The 18,474-nt window shown below is 44.9% G+C and overlaps 1 protein-coding gene across 1 annotated transcript in view; it reads right to left on the reverse strand.

Moving 5' to 3' along the window:
- The window catches only part of QRFPR (pyroglutamylated RFamide peptide receptor), a 144,449-nt gene that overhangs the window by 35,192 nt on the left and 90,783 nt on the right, over positions 1–18,474 (reverse strand). Inside the window, exons 2-3 of the mRNA XM_044277462.1 lie at positions 17,563–17,721; positions 14,502–14,563 (exon numbers count right to left, since the gene is read on the reverse strand). Coding sequence (XP_044133397.1) covers positions 14,502–14,563; positions 17,563–17,721 — 221 coding nt within the window. The remainder of the gene's footprint in view (positions 1–14,501; positions 14,564–17,562; positions 17,722–18,474) is intronic.

Consider the following 18,474-nt stretch of genomic DNA (forward strand, 5'->3'; position numbering starts at 1 on the left):
CAACCATAAGACCACTACTGGATTCACTCAGAGGAGAGGGGCTGTGAAAGAGCTCACTACAAAGTGCAGATTGCACTTCACAGGGAAGTTCCGCCTCCTTGGACACTTAATGAGCAGAATCTGGCATAATAAAAGTTAATATTGTTACTACGCCTGATAACAAATACTCCACAAAAGATTCCAGTTTCCAAATAGTGTTGACAGCAGTTTAGCCTGCTTAAAACTGCTGACAGATTTACATTTATATGGGCATATTATTGGGCCAATTATTGGGAGCAAGCATTCGTAAACTGTTAGTAGTCGAAAATTGCTCTGTGTAAATTTGTTGCCGATTACCCACCAACCGAGCAAAACACTTGTTTGTCAGGTGATCCATCATTTATGAGCACATATCAGCACTTGTCGACACAATATCATCCTGTGCACACAGGAATTTTCTGCCATCAATGAATTTGTATGGGGGTGAATGGTCATGGATCATGTGATTGGACCATGTGATATGACGTCACCACAGGTCCTTTAGCCGGCAGCTCATGATTAAAGAAGTAAGAAGAGACCGGCAGCTACGCGATCAAGAGGAGAAGGTGAGTTAATTATTTTTAATTTTTTAACCCTCAATTGACCACCTACTAAGCATTCTATATTAAAGAATGCTATTATTTTCCCTTATAACCATGTTATAAGGGAAAATAATACAGTGAATAGACTGTCATCTTAGCAACCATGCGTGAAAATCGCACCGCATCCGCACTTGATTGCAGATGCTTGGGATTTTCACTCAGCCTTATTCACTTCTATGGGGCCTGCGTTGCGTGATAAACGCACAATATAGAGCATGCTACGATTTTCACGCAACGCATAAGTGATGCGTGAAAATCACAGCTCATGTGCACAGCCCCATAGAAATGAATGGGTCCAGATTCAGTGCGGGTGCAATGCGTTCACCTCCCGCATTTCACCCGCGCAGAAATCTCGCCCATGTGCACTCAGCCTTAGAAGGGTTGAAAAAAGAATTCTGAAACTAAATTCCACACTGTGGTCAGGTAATTCAGTATACTTTGGGGTTCTGACTCTACTTGTAAAACTAAACTACTCACCAGCAGCAGCAGATAGAAATAAAGCAGAACCTGAACCAGCAGGGTGTGGCATACTTGGAGTGCACCCTGCCATCCCACATCAAAGATCCTCTGGACTACTGGGCAGCCAAACTCGATTTGTGGCCTCAACTGGCTGAGTTTGCCTTGGAAAAGCTGTCTTGCCCAGCCAGTAGTGTGGCATCAGAGCGGGTGTGGAGAGACTGACCTTTGTCAAGATTAATCAGGCGTGGATCAGCCAGGATTTCCACCCACCAATGCCTGGTGCATCAGATTAGATCATCCATCCTACTTCACCCAAACCTTGACAAAAGAGACAGATTTCTTCAGGCTACCTGACTGAGCTACTATTATGATGCCACCTCCACACTGTGTAACCTTGCCGCTCTGTGGCCTCCTGATGCTGCTGCCACCTCCACACTGTCATTGTGCCACTATGTGACCTCCTCCTGATGCTGCCGCCACCTCCGGACACTGTCATTGGGCCACTCTGTGGTCTCCTCATGCTGCTTCCACCTCACCACTATGTCATAGGGCCACTCTGTGGACTTCTAATGCTGTTCCCACCCTCCCCACTTCACGACTGGGCCACTATTTTTTCTTTCAGCCTGGCTGACATCATAATTTATTTGACCCTTCTTCTGATCTGTCAGAAGGAAGGAAAAATGAGATGCACAACGGATCCTGTCTGTGTAGCATCTGTGAGGCCTGTATAGTCCCATAAGAATTGGCTTGTGATTTGGTAGCCAAAAGCAGGAGTGGGTACAAAACACAGAAGACATGCAAATATTCCATTCACGTGTCATCTCTGTTTTGGATCCACTCCTGTTTTTTGGCATTAGCAATACTGATGGATTACTGACCAAATGCTGACCGAGTGAAGGCGGATGCTCCACAGACAGGATTAATTTTTTGGGGGTTATTGTTCTGACAGATCAAAGGAAGGGCAAAATAATCAGTGATGTCAACACAAACTTACTGCTGACACCCTCTCCAATCTGTTGGGGGGCTCTACTTGTATAAGTGTTTCATAGAACAGGTTCTGTAGACATCTATGTGAAATCAGCTGACGACGGTGTAAAAGGACTGCGCTTCTTCTTGGCGATAACATCGACCTGTAAGGCTGAGTTCATATATAAATTTGTATCAAAGCACATTTTTTCAAAAAATTTGGCTATTTTTTTTTTTTATTCGCTCATCTCTAGTCACAATCACAACACCATCATATGCCATGTGAACAGTTTTCTTCCGACACTTTAAGGCAAGTTCATATATTGCAGACATTTTTTATTGCAAACCGATGGTGAATCCACAAGCATATCTACATGTGTTTAATTTTGACCTGGATTTTGGCATGTATACATTTTGCCCTATGCATTTGCAAAAGGTGATATCCATAGTAAAAATCTGTGACAAATCAACAATAGAATTGATATGCTGTAGATTTGAAAATCCATAGCATTCTCTTAACATGATGGGTGGATGAGGTTTTAAAATGCCATTCAATGTACTGTTTTATAAATTGCTATGAATTTTCAGTGTGGAATTCACACCGATAATCTGCAGCAATTGCATAGCATGTGAGTTGACTTAAGTAGAGAGCTACTACTTTAACAGGTAAAAAGAATAATGTGACTATCCACCCTACTCTTTGATCAATAGGAAATTGAATCTACCTTGCTTTCCCTACAAGACAAGAGGGAATAAAACATATCTGTATCACAGCATAGCAGGACCATATACTTAAAATCTGCACAGACTGATGACTCTCTCTACATCTTCGGAAGGATAAATTGCCAGTTCATATGAATACTGCATATAGCAGGGCTGGCCAACCTGTGGCTCTCCAGCTGTTGTAAAACTACAACTCCCACCATGCTTTGCTGTAGGCCAGGGATGTCAAACTGCGGCCCTCCAGCTGTTGCAAAACTACAACTCCCAGCATGCCCGGACAGCCTACAGGTATCAGCCTACAGCAGGGCATTGTGGGAGTTGTAGTTTTGCAACAGCTGGAGGGCCGCAGTTTGACATCCCTGCTGTAGGCTGATAACTGTAGGCAGTCTGGACATGCTGGGAGTTGTAGTTTTGCAACAGCTGGAGAGCCTCAGGTTGGCCATCCCTGGCATATAGCATACAGCACTCAATAGGTGGTTGTCAGGTCTGAATATTCCACCTGATAATAAGAAGGCACCATAAATGAATGGTGCTTGATGCTGGGTTTTAATCTGGAACACCATAAAAGCTCCTGCAATCTAGCTGTTTAGTTTGGCTGTCTGTGACAGTTCGGAAGCCTGAGAAGAAGACAGAAGTGGTTTATTACCTATTCCGCCTTATCCTTTTCTTGTTACATAGTGCACATTAAGTGCTAAGTAGTAAACACGCTTTTCAAAGAAAAAAATTGCTGAAAAAAATCTTTCCCATATGTTTGGTATTGCCGCATCGATAACGACCCAGACTACATAAATATCATTTAAATTATCCACTGCGGTGAGCGCGGCGAAAAACAAAATAAAAATAAAAAATACAGAATTGTTAATTTATTCTTAGTTGCCACCGAAAAAAACATAATAACCAGCGATCAAAAAGCGACATTTACTTCAAAATGATACCAAAGAAAAATGCATTTCGTCCCGCAAAAATCAAGCCCTCACACAACTCCATAGAAAGAAAAATAAAAAAAGTTATGAGTCTTGGGAAGCGGCAATGCAATAAAAAAATGTCTTTAAAAAAAAAGGGGTTTTATTGCAAAAAAGTTGTAAAATGGAAAAACACTCTATGTATTTGGTATCACTGTAATCGTACTGACCCAGAGAATAAAGTTATTATGTTATTTATACTGAAAAATGTACGCTATAAAATGTATAACTTTTTGTCAGTATTGCTGTTTTTCCCATCTCCCTCCCAGAAAGAGTTAATGAAGTTAATCAGAAAGTTATGTGTACCCCAAAATGGCGCCATTAAAAACTAAAACTCGTCTCGCAAAAAACGAGCCCACATAAAGCTATATAGACGGAAAAGTAAAAAAGGTATAGCTTTTGGAACGCGACGATGAAAAAAGGAAGAAAAACGCTTGGTCAGTAAGGCCCAAAACAGGCTGGTCACTAATGGGTTAAAATAACAGGAAAAGATTAGTTTAAAAAAATGTTGGAAAACTCAAAGTATGAAGAAACAACTGGCGTAAAATAACAATCCATCTTAAGCCATATCCCCAAAGACACCCCCCCAAAACCATACCCTTTTGAACCATGTAAACCTGGCGGTTTTTAGCTCAGAAGGATGACAAACCTAGATGTGTGCCATATTTAATATTTTTGCACCTCATCAGAGAGTCTTGCAAAGTGTCTAAAACTGTTGGTACTGTATAACTACGTGGAGTCATAAAATGTAGCAGTTTTATCAATAGTGTGGAGAGGGCAATAATTAACTAGTGCATCTCACTTTACACTAATAATTGCAGTGCACTTATGTGGGTATGTTTTTTCTTGGCCTATCTAGAGAACAATACAGCTGTCATACTGTCATCCCAGTTCTACAAATACTAATATACTAGCAGATAATATCTTCCCCTCACAACAGCAGTAAACTGACCATGGATTACCTCTCGGTTTATGAGTTTTATCTATCTGTCTCTCTGCTGACAAATTTGTTATGAAATTCCAATCTGTGAGCAAGAAATATATGAAGTGTTGAGAGGCAAAAGATGAAGCTTTAGGGCCAGGTCAAGTACTATAGCCAAGGTGCTACTGCTTCCTCTGACTCCCTATAGCTATGCCCATGGAGATCTTATAAAATGTTGAAATTATCATACAATATGTGTGTGAACCATGTCCTGTGAATTTGTGTACTCCCTGTGTCTTGTATGTATCACAGTGCAGTTTTATGTGACTATGAGTTGCTGTGTAGGCTGGCTGCCTGTGCGCTTAGCTTGGCTGGCTGCAGTTCTCATGCCGGTCGCTTGTATGGTGCCTGATGGCTGAGGTCTTCTAGTGTGAACTGTACCCTGTGATTTCTGTGCTCCCTGTGTCTATGTAGGATTAATATTTTTCTATGTTTGTGTCTGATTATCATCAGGTGGTCAGGTGCCTTAATTGAAGTGGCTATTTTGACCTGTGAGTTGTGGCCTGAGGGTCATTCTGTCTCCAGGAATGCTTTGTGCAGGGTGCATTCTACTGACCAGTGTGTTCATGACATCTACCCTGACTTGTGTGGTCAACCCGAAATTTCAACAGTTTCACTATGTCGTAGTCTGTCTGGGAGTTTGTACAATGTCACTATGTCCTAGTCTGTCTGGGAGTTTTTACAAGGTCACTATGTCCTAGTCTGTCTGGTAGTTTGTATTATGTTACCATGTCTTCATGGTGTTATGTTCATCTATGACCGCCATGCACGCAGTTCCGCATGGGTTCAGACACGTTACTATTAGAGTTGGGCAAACACCTAGATGTTCGGGTTAGGGGAGTTCGGACAAACTTTAAAAAAAAGTTTGGGTTCGGGACCCGAACTTGATCCGAACTTGGACCCGAACCTGAACCCCATTGAAGTCAATGGGCACCCGAACTTCACTTTATTATTTTCCGTTATAACAGAAAATAATAGTTGTAGCGAATTGTATTTAGCCTGGCCTGTTTGGATCATGTAGGACGACATTCGGTTGATTGTATGGCTATGTATTGTAAACTGTAATGTTTACTGTGTTGGATGCATTGCTTTTCTGTGCCTCCTCCCCTCCCCCTTTTTTTCCTGTCCCATTGTTTTCCCAGCAGGCTGTTGTCTCAGGGACACTGGGAGACCAGTAATCTAGCTGTTCTGTCCCTCCTCCATCTCCCATCAGCCCTTGCTATTGTCTGTCCCCACCCTTCCTTGTACCATGGTCATCTATGTGCCCCATTGTATGTAAATAAGGCTGTTGGGGGGTTTAAAGTGTGTGCTATGTCCAAATAAAGTTAGTTCTGCTCCTGATGCTGTGTGTCGTCCAGTCATTGGGATTGCTGTTGGGATATTATTGGATTATTTTGCCTGCTGGAATTACTACTCTATGGATTTATGATACTTGTTCCTGAGCCTCACTGGGATCTTAGGTGGAGATTGGCTGTGGAATATCAGCTCTCCGCTACATTGGTTGGCAGCGCTGGGATCCAGACTCACAGAGGAACAAGGATTAATGGAGATTGATTACTCCACTTTAAAACGATCCACACTTAAAGATCTTCTGGAAGCAAGAGGTATTTCAGCCAGCAACAAAACAAAGGCAACACTTATCTCTGAAATAATGGCAGAAATCCGAACAGAGGATGATTCGGTCACTGCACAGAGGGACGAGACAGACGGAACAGAGCAAGCAGAGTTCCAAAGGCAGCTCTTATTCAGATTGTCATTTTATGGGGAGAACCCACCAGTGGAAATTATCTCCAAGACAATGACAGAGGTTCAAGAATTTATAACGCGGCAAAGGAGACCACAAACACCAAGCCCAGCAGTGTCTATGGTGCAAGAGGGTAAGCCAAAAATTCCATACCAGGCATTTAAAATGTATGTAGAAGCGGAGGAAGATATAGATGCATTCCTCCAAGACTTTGAAAGACTATGCACGTTACATAAAATACATATGGAAGATTGGGTACCCATCTTAGCAGGACGGTTAACTGGGAGGGCAGCTGAAGCCTACCGTACGATACCAGATACGGAAATTAGGAATTACAGCCGTGTCAAAGAGGTTATCCTGGCCCGATATGCTATGACACCAGAGGCATACCGGAGACGGTTCAGGGAATTGAAAAAAGCTGAAAAAGACTTGCATGCAGAATGGGCTTGCCGTTTACAAAGGGCAGCCCTCGGATGGGTACAGGCGAACCAGGCACGGTCCATGGAGGACCTATTACAAATGCTGCTACTAGAACAGTTCTATGATGGGATACCCGCAGACCTGCAGGAATGGGTGAGAGATCGTAACCCCACGTCTATCACAGAAGCAGCTAAAAATGTCGATGACTATTTGGATGCCCGCAGGCAGCACAAGCTTGTGGGTGTTAAACCAGCTGTGCGACCTCTAGGGGGAAACCAATTTTCAGCTAGCACCAACACACCACTGAGACCCTACCCCCACCAGCTCCTACAGCGGCTCAACCGAGGTTTCGCCCACCCTCCTCTGTGCAATGCCACCAGTGCCAGATGTGGGGACACTACAAGCGGGAATGCCCGCAGCTTAGAGACCGATCCACCTGGATTCGACCAGGACCACCACCACCACGAGAGCAGCAGCACACCACTATCAGGAGGAGACACCTACCGCTTATGGCTCTGCAGTTCCAGTCACCACTATAGAACAGTGGGAAGTACTCCATGAAGCCAACCCACTACAAGCACAGGCGAATAATCGGCAGCACCGCAGGCAAACAGTATACCTGGAGGGGAAACCTTTGCAGGGACTCAGAGATTCGGGAGCAACCATAACCTTGGTCCAAAGCCACTTGGTCGCGGACAAAGCTAAAACCAATAAGACTGTGGCTGTCAGGGTTGCTGGGGGAGCTGTATATCGGCTGAATACAGCAAGGGTTCATTTGCATTAGGGTGCGGGGTCAGGGACTGTGGAGGTGGGGTTTATGCCACAATTACCCGCAGAGGTGATACTGGGAAATGACCTGGGAAAGCTCACATCTGCATTTGAGCCACAAACCACAACCACTGAGGAAGCACATCCAGTGGTCACCAGGCAACAGGCCCGCACCCAGGACTACAACACACTGCCGGAGGTCCAGGTAAGACAACCTTCCCCTTCCCTAGACTGTGTCCCTTGGGCCCCTCCTGACGAATTTGCGGCAGAGGTGATCACTGACCCTACTCTACAGGTATATAGAGACAAAGTCACCTCTGACCAACCGGGGGGCGGAGGGGGAAAGATTTGTATGGGATAGGCAGCTATTATACAGGGAGTCAGACAAGCAGTTAGCTGGGTCAGACCCGATCGTTATGAGACAGCTAGTTGTACCACAGAGGTACCGAGCCGAACTGCTCCGGATAGCGCACGATATTCCGTTATCCGGACATTTGGGGGTCAGTCGTACTAGATATCAGCTGATCCAAAGTTTCTTTTGGCCAGGAATTAGCCAGGGAGTACGCAAATATTGCAGCACCTGTGATACGTGCCAGAGGGTAGGGAAGAGGGGGGACCGGCGGAAAGCAAAGTTACACCCGCTAACTATAATTGAGGAACCGTTACATAGAATAGCCGTAGATATAGTAGGTCCCCTCCGGAAACCTACCCCCTCTGGCAAGAGGTATATTTTGACGGTGGTGGATTACGCCACCCGCTACCCAGAGGCCGTAGCCTTGACAAACATCCACGCAGAAACCGTGGCGGAGGCCCTGATGCAGATTTTCTCCCGGATGGGATTACCCAGGGAGATCATCTCGGATCAGGGTACTCAATTCACTGCAGAGGTCATCCAGCACCTCTGGAAAATTTGCAAAATCAGACCTATAATCAGTGCCCCCTACCATCCTCAGACCAACGGGCTCTGCGAGCGGTTCAATGGCACCTTAAAACAAATGCTCCGAACCTTTGCTGAGACCCACCGAGACTGGGAACGATTCCTGCCTCACCTCCTCTTTGCTTACCGGGAGATGCCGCAGGAATCCACAGGATTCTCCCCATTTGAATTGTTGTTCGGGAGGAGAGTAAGGGGACCACTGGACTTAATTAGGGAGCATTGGGAGGGAGACAGGAGCGCAGACGGCACCCCCATAGTACCATATGTGTTGGCGCTCCGAGATCGCTTGGAAGCTCTAACCAAGACGGTAAAGGAAAACCTCCAGGCGGCTCAGATGCGCCAGCGCACATGGTACGATCGGGGCGCCAGGGACCGTAGCTTCCAGGTTGGGCAGAAAGTTTTAATTTTGAAACCTGTCCGACATGATAAGTTACAGGCCGCCTGGCAAGGCCCTTATAAAGTAGTGGAACAGAGATGTGACACCACTTATATAATTGGCCCCTGCGCAGGGACCGGAGGGCGACGAATGCTCCATGTGAACATGATGAAGCCCTACCAGGAACGCTCAGAAGAGGTGACCGCTATTTGTGCACCCAGCTCTGAAGAGTTTGACAGTCTTCCCCTGCCGGATCTACTGGGGGACGGTCAGCTGTCTGGGGATTTAGGAGAAGTTGTACTGGGGGACCGGCTGAGCCCACAGGAACGTACCGAGGTATAACAGCTGCTAAGAGAGAAGCAGGAGACCTTCTCCAATGTGCCTGGGTACACTCCTCTGGCCACTCACAGAGTAGAATCCCCAGGGCAACTACCCATGCGCCAGACCCCGTACCGCATCCCTGAAGCGGTGAGAGAGAATATGCGTAAGGAGATCGACAATATGCTCCAGCTGGGGGTGATTGAGCCCTCAGACAGCCCCTGGGCATCTCCGGTAGTCCTCGTACCAAAGCGGGACGGTACGACCCGCTTCTGCGTAGACTACCGGAGGTTGAATGAAAAGACTGTATCAGACGCTTATCCGATGCCCAGGATAGATGAACTGCTAGACCAGATGGCCAGAGGCCAATACCTCACTACTATTGATCTGTGTAAGGGGTACTGGCAGATACCCCTGGCTCCGGACGCCATCCCTAAGTCAGCCTTTGTCACCCCATTCGGCCTATACCACTTTAAGGTTATGCCATTTGGGATGAAAAATGCTCCGGCTACGTTCCAGCGGATGGTGGACCGACTTCTAGATGGGTTCCAGGACTACACCTGTGCCTACCTCGACGATATTGCAATTTTTAGCAATACCTGGCAGGAGCACTTAACCCATATAGGAGCGGTTCTAGACAGGATTAGGGAGGCCGGTTTGACGTTGAAACCGGCCAAATGCAGTGTAGGAATGGCCCGAGGTACAGTACCTGGGCCATCGAGTGGGTTGTGGGAAACAGAAGCCAGAACCAGCCAAAGTAGAGGCTGTAGCCCAATGGCCTACTCCTAGGACTAAGACTCAGGGGTTGGCATTTCTAAGGACAGCAGGATATTACAGAAAGTTTGTCCCCAATTATAGCGCCCTGGCCAAACCCCTTACTGACCTGAGCCGTAAGAACCTTCCTCGCCAAGTAACCTGGACCCCGGAGTGTGAGCAGGCCTTCCAACATCTGAAAAATGCACTTATTAATGCCCCTGTCTTGGCAGCTCCCAATCCAACTAAACATTTTCTTGTTCACACAGACGCTTCTATGTTTGGATTGGGGGCAGTACTGAGCCAAGTTGGGGCCGATAGCGGAGAACACTCCGTGGCTTATATCAGTCGCAAACTGTTACCCAGAGAAGTAAGCTACGCCGCCATCAAGAAGGAATGCCTGGCTGTGGTGTGGGCCCTAAAGAAGTTACAGCCGTATTTATATGGACAGGCTTTTTCCCTGCTCACGGATCACAACCCGTTAGTATGGCTGAACCGGGTGGCTGGGGACAATGCCAGGCTGCTGCGCTGGAGTTTGGCGCTGCAGCCTTTTGACTTTAATATTCAGTACCGCCCGGGCAAACAAAATGGAAACGCTGACGGGTTGTCGAGACAAACTGATTTGGAGAAATGATCCGTGAGCACCCCGGACATCCCCAAGCCGATCCGTGCTGGATCAGACTGTGTATGCCGGCTTGTGGGCAAGGGGGAGCAGTGTAGCGGATTGTATTTAGCCTGGCCTGTTTGGATCATGTAGGACGACATTCGGTTGATTGTATGGCTATGTATTGTAAACTGTAATGTTTACTGTGTTGGATGCATTGCTTTTCTGTGCCTCCTCCCCTCCCCCTTTTTTTCCTGTCCCGTTGTTTTCCCAGCAGGGTGTTGTCTCAGGGACACTGGGAGACCAGTAATCTAGCTGTTCTGTCCCTCCTCCATCTCCCATCAGCCCTTGCTATTGTCTGTCCCCACCCTTCCTTGTACCATGGTCATCTATGTGCCCCATTGTATGTAAATAAGGCTGTTGGGGGGTTTAGTGTGTGCTATGTCCAAATAAAGTTAGTTCTGCTCCTGATGCTGTGTGTCGTCCAGTCATTGGGATTGCTGTTGGGATATTATTGGATTATTTTGCCTGCTGGAATTACTACTCTATGGATTTATGATACTTGTTCCTGAGCCTCACTGGGATCTTAGGTGGAGATTGGCTGTGGAATATCAGCTCTCCGCTACAATAGTATTAGCTTTTTCAGATCTGAGTTTTCACTATCATGAAAACTCAGATCCGACAGTATATTCTAACACAGAGGTGTTCCCATGGTGATGGGGACGCTTCAAGTTAGAATATACTAAGAACTGTGTACATAACTGCCCCCTGCTTCCTGGCAGCACCCGATCTCTTACAGGGGGCTGTGATCCGCACAATTAAACCCTCAGGTGCCCCACCCTCGGGGCTCTGATCGGTTACCATAGCAGCCAGGACGCTACTGCAGTCCTGGCTGCCATGGTACTTAGAACTTTTAGCAGCATTATACTTACGTGCGCTGTCTGTGGCTTGCCGGCACTCCTCCTACTGGTAAGTGAAAGGTCTGTGCTATAAGCAATGAGCCGCACAGACCTTTCACTTACCAGTAGGAGGAGCGCCGGCTGGCCACAGACAGCGCATGTAAGTATAATGCTGCTAAAAGTGCTAAGTAACCATGGCAGCCAGGACTGCAGTAGCGTCCTGGCTGCCATGGTAACCGATCGGAGCCCCAGCAATTAAACTGGGACTCCGATCGGAACTGCCGCTCCGCTGCCACCAATGATGGGGGGGTTGTTAACCAATGATTTTAATTAGGGGGGGGAGAGGGGAGGCCGCACTGACACCAATAAATTTAATATGCGGTGGGTGGGGGGCCGCACTGGCCACCAATGACTTTAATACTGGGGAGGGAGGGGGGTCTGGCCCCTGCTGCCTGGCAGCACCCGATCTCTTACAGGGGGTTGAGATCTCCACAATTAACCCCTCAGGTGCGGCACCTGAGGAGTTAATTGTGCGGATCACAGACCCCTGTTAGAGATCAGGTGCTGCCAGGCAGCAGGGGGCAGTTGTGTACACAGTTCTCAGTATATTCTAACTTGAAGCGTCCCCATCACTATGGGAACGCCTCTGTGTTAGAATATACTGTCAGATCTGAGTTTTCACGATCTAACTCAAATCCGATAGTATATTCTAACATAGAGGTGTTCCCATGGTGATAGGGACGCTTCAAGTTAAAATATACCATCGGATTGGAGAAAACTCTGATCTGATGGTATATTAATATTACCTGAACACCGAACCCGAACCTTTACTGAAATGTTCGGGTTCGGGTGCCGAACACCATAAAGTTCGGAACGAACCCGAACTTTACAGTTCGGGTTCGCTCAACCCTAGTTACTATGTCTTTGTGTTTTGTATGTTCATCTATGACCACCATGAACCCAGTTTCGCATAGGATACAGGCATGGTACTATGCCTTCATATTTTGTATTCTCTTCTCTTACCCCCATGCACCCACTTCTGCATGGGTTCCAGGCATGTTGCTATGTCTTCATGTTTTGTATATATTCATCTGTGACTGCCATGCACCTAGTTCCGCATGGATCCCAGGCATGTTTCTATGTTGTCTGCACGTACTGGTCTGCCCAGTTCCTATCAGTGAGCACCATGCTCCTTGCATCCAGTTCCGCATGAGTTCCTGACAATGTGGCTCATCTATGACTGAACAGTGTCCTATGTTTCTGGTTTTATGTTTTGCCTGGACCGCCGATGTCTTGCACCAGCAACTGTTCCTTGCAGGTCAGCTGCTAAGTGACCGGGACCATCCCAGGAGGTAGCAGTCCGGTTGCTCCCTGTGACGAACAGCAGATCCCTGTAAAGGGATTAAAGGGTGAAAACTAGGGGAGAACTAGAATAACACCCTTACCATTTGTGCTTAAGTCAAACCGGTCACTTGGCACAGTGGTCACTTTTACCACTTATCCACCTGATCCGTAACAGCTTGCTCAGCTATGTAATCTGCTATCCTTCTTATCTGTGGTTCCTTCCTGGCTTCTTTAGGCTACTTTCACACTGGCGTTCGATCAGATCCGTTCTGAACGGATCCGATCATATTAATGCAGACGGAGGCTCCGTTCAGAACGGATCCGTCTGCATTAAAATGCCAAAAAAAAGCTAAGTGTGAAAATAGCCTCGGACGGATCCGTCCAGACTTTCAATGTAAAGTCAATGGGGGACGGATCCGCCTGAAGATTGAGCCATATTGTGGCATCTTCAAACGGATCCGTCCCCATTGACTTAGGCTACTTTCACACTAGCGTTCGATCGGATCCGTTCTGAACGGATCCGATCATATTAATGCAGACGGAGGCTCCGTTCAGAACGGATCCGTCTGCATTATATTAGCAAAAAAAAGCTAAGTGTGAAAATAGCCTGGGACGGATCCGTCCAGACTTTCAATGTAAAGTCAATGGGGGACGGATCCGCTTGAAGATTGAGCCATATTGTGGCATCTTCAAACGGATCCGTCCCCATTGACTTACATTGTAAGTCTGGACGGATCCGCACGCCTCCGCACGGCCAGGCGGACACCCGAACGCTGCAAGCAGCGTTCAGCTGTCCGCCTGTCCGTGCGGAGGCGAGCGGAGCGGAGGCTGAACGCCGCCAGACTGATGCAGTCTGAGCGGATCCGCTCCATTCAGACTGCATCAGGGCTGGACGGCTGCGTTCGGGTCCGCTCGTGAGCCCCTTCAAACGGAGCTCATGAGCGGACACCCGAACGCTAGTGTGAAAGTAGCCTTAGTCTAATTAGGTTTGTGTCTGTTTGTTTGTTTAATAAAACATTCCTTTTGGCCTACTCTGGATCTGTTTGTCTGTTTTCTGTACACTTATGATATGTTCAGGGGTTCTTCCGACCCCAGAACATGACAGTATGTTTCAGAGAGCTAGAAAAATATTTCTATGTCACATATATTATCAAAATTAACATTTCCTGACTTGATTAAAAAAATAAAAAACTTTGAAGTTAAAACGTTGCCATATCATTTTTGTCTTATCACTAAAGCTGCCATACAGAAGTACTTCAAGGCATTTGTTCTGCCTGGGGTATAACTGCACCCCACACTTGTCTACTTGGAGATGGAAATGTATAGGCATGAACTGCTAATCTACCAATATGCAGCTTCCTGTTGTCTAGGAAGGGTTCCACATGAGACCAAAATTCTCACCTTGCATCATCATGGATGATACACCATTGCATACTAAAGTTTGTAAGACCCAATAGTGAAATGAAATAAATGTTAGTCATACATCTGAATGGGATTTGTAAAAATCCATACACTTGCTGCAAACACAATCCTCATTCACAAAGCAGATTCTCATTGACAGACATTTCTACAACAAATCTGCCTTGTGTGAACCTACCCATTTTGAAATATTACAATATGTATTACCTCCAGTTTTTGTACTTTCCATAGTGGAATACCAACAAGTGCTGCTGTTAGCCATACAAAACCTGAAATAAAGACATTACAAAATTAGAAATTTGACCTAATTTGTGTACTGTACGCAAGTATTCTGTGATGAACATTTTTAGATTCATTTACTAAAACAAGGGGTTTGAAGGGGTTTGACTTTTACTATTAAAACATTCTCTATAAATATAATTTTATTCATGCTGGGGACTTTTTGTGTACTGAAGTCAACTATTATGGAGACACACAATCTTTTTTTATCACTTATTAAAAGCCTGTATGATAATATTCTATAGCTTTTTTATTTCTACAAAAAAGTGTGGTTCCTTTCTGGATATAATTTTTTGAAGTCACTCCATGTATTCTTCCTGTTATGACTCTTTAGCTTCCTCAATTGTTTGGACTTCTAGCAAAGCAAAATGTCTTGTTTGACTTTCTCAATCAGACCATTCACTCTGATCAGAGAGGGAAGGAGGATAGGTAACTAAATGAGACCCTCACCTCTATAATCATATAAAACAGGTTTATATAACCTGTCACTCACGTCAAAATGTGTCCAAGGGGACGTCTCACGATGCAGGGTGCCCAGCTGCAGCCATCTACTTTCGGTGCCCAGCACCGCCCTCTGAATTGAAATCGCCGCCCTCCCTTTCATTAGAGACGCCTCCTCAGCCAGATCGCACGGGCGCATCAGGTTATACCTAGTGGGCACACGCGGGGACTCCTGGCAGCGGCCTCGTTATGCGAAGTGCGCATTCGCTTTTTTATATGATTATAGAGCCACAGGCGCATTTGATAAGGTCACTTTAGGATTCTGTGTATTAGTAGGGACCTCGCCATATGTTTAGCTTATAGGCCTAAATTCTGATGACAGAAAGGAGTTGTATCACTTCAGCAAATAGCATTTATCATCTAGAGAAAGGTAATACAAGGCACTTACTAATGTATTGTGATTATCCATATTGCCTCCTTTAATGGCTTGATTCATTTTTCCATCATATTATACACTGCTCGTTTCCATGGTTACAACCACCCTGCAATCCAGCAACGTTGGTCGTGCTTGCACACTATAGGAAAAAGTGATGCCCTATGCACTCTCCCACAATCCCAGCCACCATAGAGGCCAGAACTTTTTCCAATAGTGCACAAGCACAGCCTCTGCTGCAGAATTGCAGGGTAGTTGTAACCATGGAAACGAGCAGTGTATAATGTGATGAAAAAATGAATGAAATGAATTCAGCCAGCAAAGGAAGCAATATGGATAATAACAATATATTAGTAAGTGGCTTGTATTAACTTTCTCTACATGATAAACACCACTTACTGAAGTGTGACAACCCCTTTAAGCATACACATTGGATAATAGCTGGCCAAACCCAGAATCAGATGACTATTTAATACACACCTCCACTTTTTCACATATGTTAGCTAATGCTGCACCTTGGAAAGGCAGCTGATGACAGGAGCCTTTGAGGCGGGTACTAAACAAAACTTAGTGAACTAAGTATAAAACCAATTAAGTAACTACAATGATGCTGGTTGTCATCTTTCCAAGGTACTAACTGCGTCTCCTAGTGCTCATATACCATAAGTCTTACAGTAGGGCCAAATTGGATAACAACCATATGGTCAAAAATATATATATATTAAAGGCTGTATCAATACTAGTGAACAGCAAGCAAAAAGAAGTAAGCTCACTGATAGATTACAAAAACTGAATGATGATGGAAAATGGATGAGGGAAATGGAAGTCGGCAATGAAGCAAATTGAAGATAGAGATAGAGATGAATCAAGGTAAACATAAAAAAAAAAAACACTAACAGAATCTGACCCTGATCAGCAATATAAACCTAAGCACGATAGCCAGCGACAAAACAAAAAACCAAACGCAGGAAGCAGAAAATAAACTGAATTCAGACAACAAATCTCGATGCCGGCAGCCAGAGGCTTAACTACCATAGCGGCAGACCATGTGACTGCTATGGGGCCCAGGGCAAGAGAGGACCCAGTCTTATTTGGGTTATCTTCTCTTCTACTAGAGGTGAAAACGTGGTCAGGACTCTACCCTCTGAAGGAAAAACCTTTAGCAAATGAGGTAGCAGGAAAATGGCCCAAGGGTCATTGAAAAGGGTTTAGTAGAAACCCTTCTGTCCTGTGTGGCGGGCCTGGTTTGATCCCTGCTATGGGGCCCTTACTTCTCTATGTACACCACTTCCGGCAGCAATGAAAGGCAAAAGGAGTACAGATCCCAAGCTACCCTGACATCATACAATTTTAAAATTGTAAAAACGTTTCACAAATCTTATTATTTTCTAGGACTTCATATAGCCATGACCATACCAGATTGTGAAATGCCTTTTCTGCATTCATTGCTATGACATCTGCTCCTCTACACTTATCCGATGGGCATTTTGACCAATCTAATACTGTGTGCGACTGATGTTTTAGTATATAATTTTGCTAAGATCTTTGAATGGTATTTCTGTGAATTAGTCCGGTTTCAGGAGGAGACCAGGAAATCTCTGCGATCCACTTGAAATAATAAACAGGTAGGTATTTAACTCACAGATCCCGCACTGCCGCTCTGGTTCTCCATGTCGACAACATGTAACTGCTGCAGACAATCAATGTCCTGTTGGATGCACCACTGAGGCAAGTGAGTGTTTGTGTTAGTCACTTGTTGTCGTCATGTCGTCACCACTGCAGCTAAGTAAATAGAGCCTGGCTGGGAGAACCAGAGTGATGCTGTGGAATTTGTGAGGTACCGGTAAGTACTTTTAGGTCCTTTTTTTAGTCCAGTTCCTAACTTGGTTTCCTTCTGAGAGATGTTCCTTAGAGGCAGGGTATCAGGTCTTTCTGTAGACGTTTAAAGAATTCATTCGTTACCCTATCTGGCCCAGTGGCTTTGCCCTCAACCCAATTGGTGATAACCCTGCTTATCTAATAATTTGGAAGAAAAAAGTTTGACCAGTACAGAGAGCAAACACCAGAACTATAACATGTCACAATTTATTAATACATTTACATTACATTGCTTACCTAGCATTGTAAAAGCTCTTCTATCAGTGTACTGCCATTTCATCTTTAAAGGATGTATGATTCCCTGATGCCTTTCTATGGCAATGCATGTCATTGTGAGGATCTCTGTGACAATGGCTGTAGACTGGACAAATGGGACCATTTTGCATGCAAAGGCACCTGTAAAATTACACAAAAAATGGAAACAAACTTTGTCATAGGAAGGGCGAATGTTGCATCTAAAAAGAAATGCTTTAGAAGGAAAAGAAAAAGGAAAGTATAATAAAATAGGTAAATATTATTCATTTATAGCGATGAGAAAATGGATTCTAAATTAATTTAATTTGATACCACCAGCAGTCATATATTTACCCATAGCCATACCATATATGTCGCTCTCACTTTAACCTTTTCGCTACCTTTTTGCTGCTCTGATAGCCAGGAAAATTTTCACCGTTTTTACATGTACAAAATAAAACCTAAATTACAAAAACATAATAATAATTCCCCAATACGTGTATACTGTATGAAAGTAGATATCCAGCATATTGTCAATATGCCACTCAGCACTTTATACACACAGTCACCTTCATGCAACTTTGTGTCAAAGTGTAATTTTCCATAACATTTGCATAAAAGTTTATAGTAATTAGTGGGTCAGAAAGTTATATGGATCACACCTCTTACACACAATAAACATTCAACAAGTGCAGAGTTCATACATACCACTTAGGCTTAAATGTATTGTACATTAGCATAGCTTCATAAAATTCCCAGAATTGAAAAGATCAAAAATGTGATTTTAAGCTGGAAATTTAAAAAAGTTGCAACCTATAACATGCAGGGATTACAGTTCTTGCAAAGTAAGTGAATTCCCAAAACCTATCCAATATATTTCCTAAAAGCAGACAACCTGATGAGTGCAGGTTACTC

The sequence above is a fragment of the Bufo gargarizans genome, chromosome 1 (genome assembly GCF_014858855.1).
Source record: "Bufo gargarizans isolate SCDJY-AF-19 chromosome 1, ASM1485885v1, whole genome shotgun sequence".
NCBI classification, from domain to species: Eukaryota; Metazoa; Chordata; class Amphibia; order Anura; family Bufonidae; genus Bufo; species Bufo gargarizans.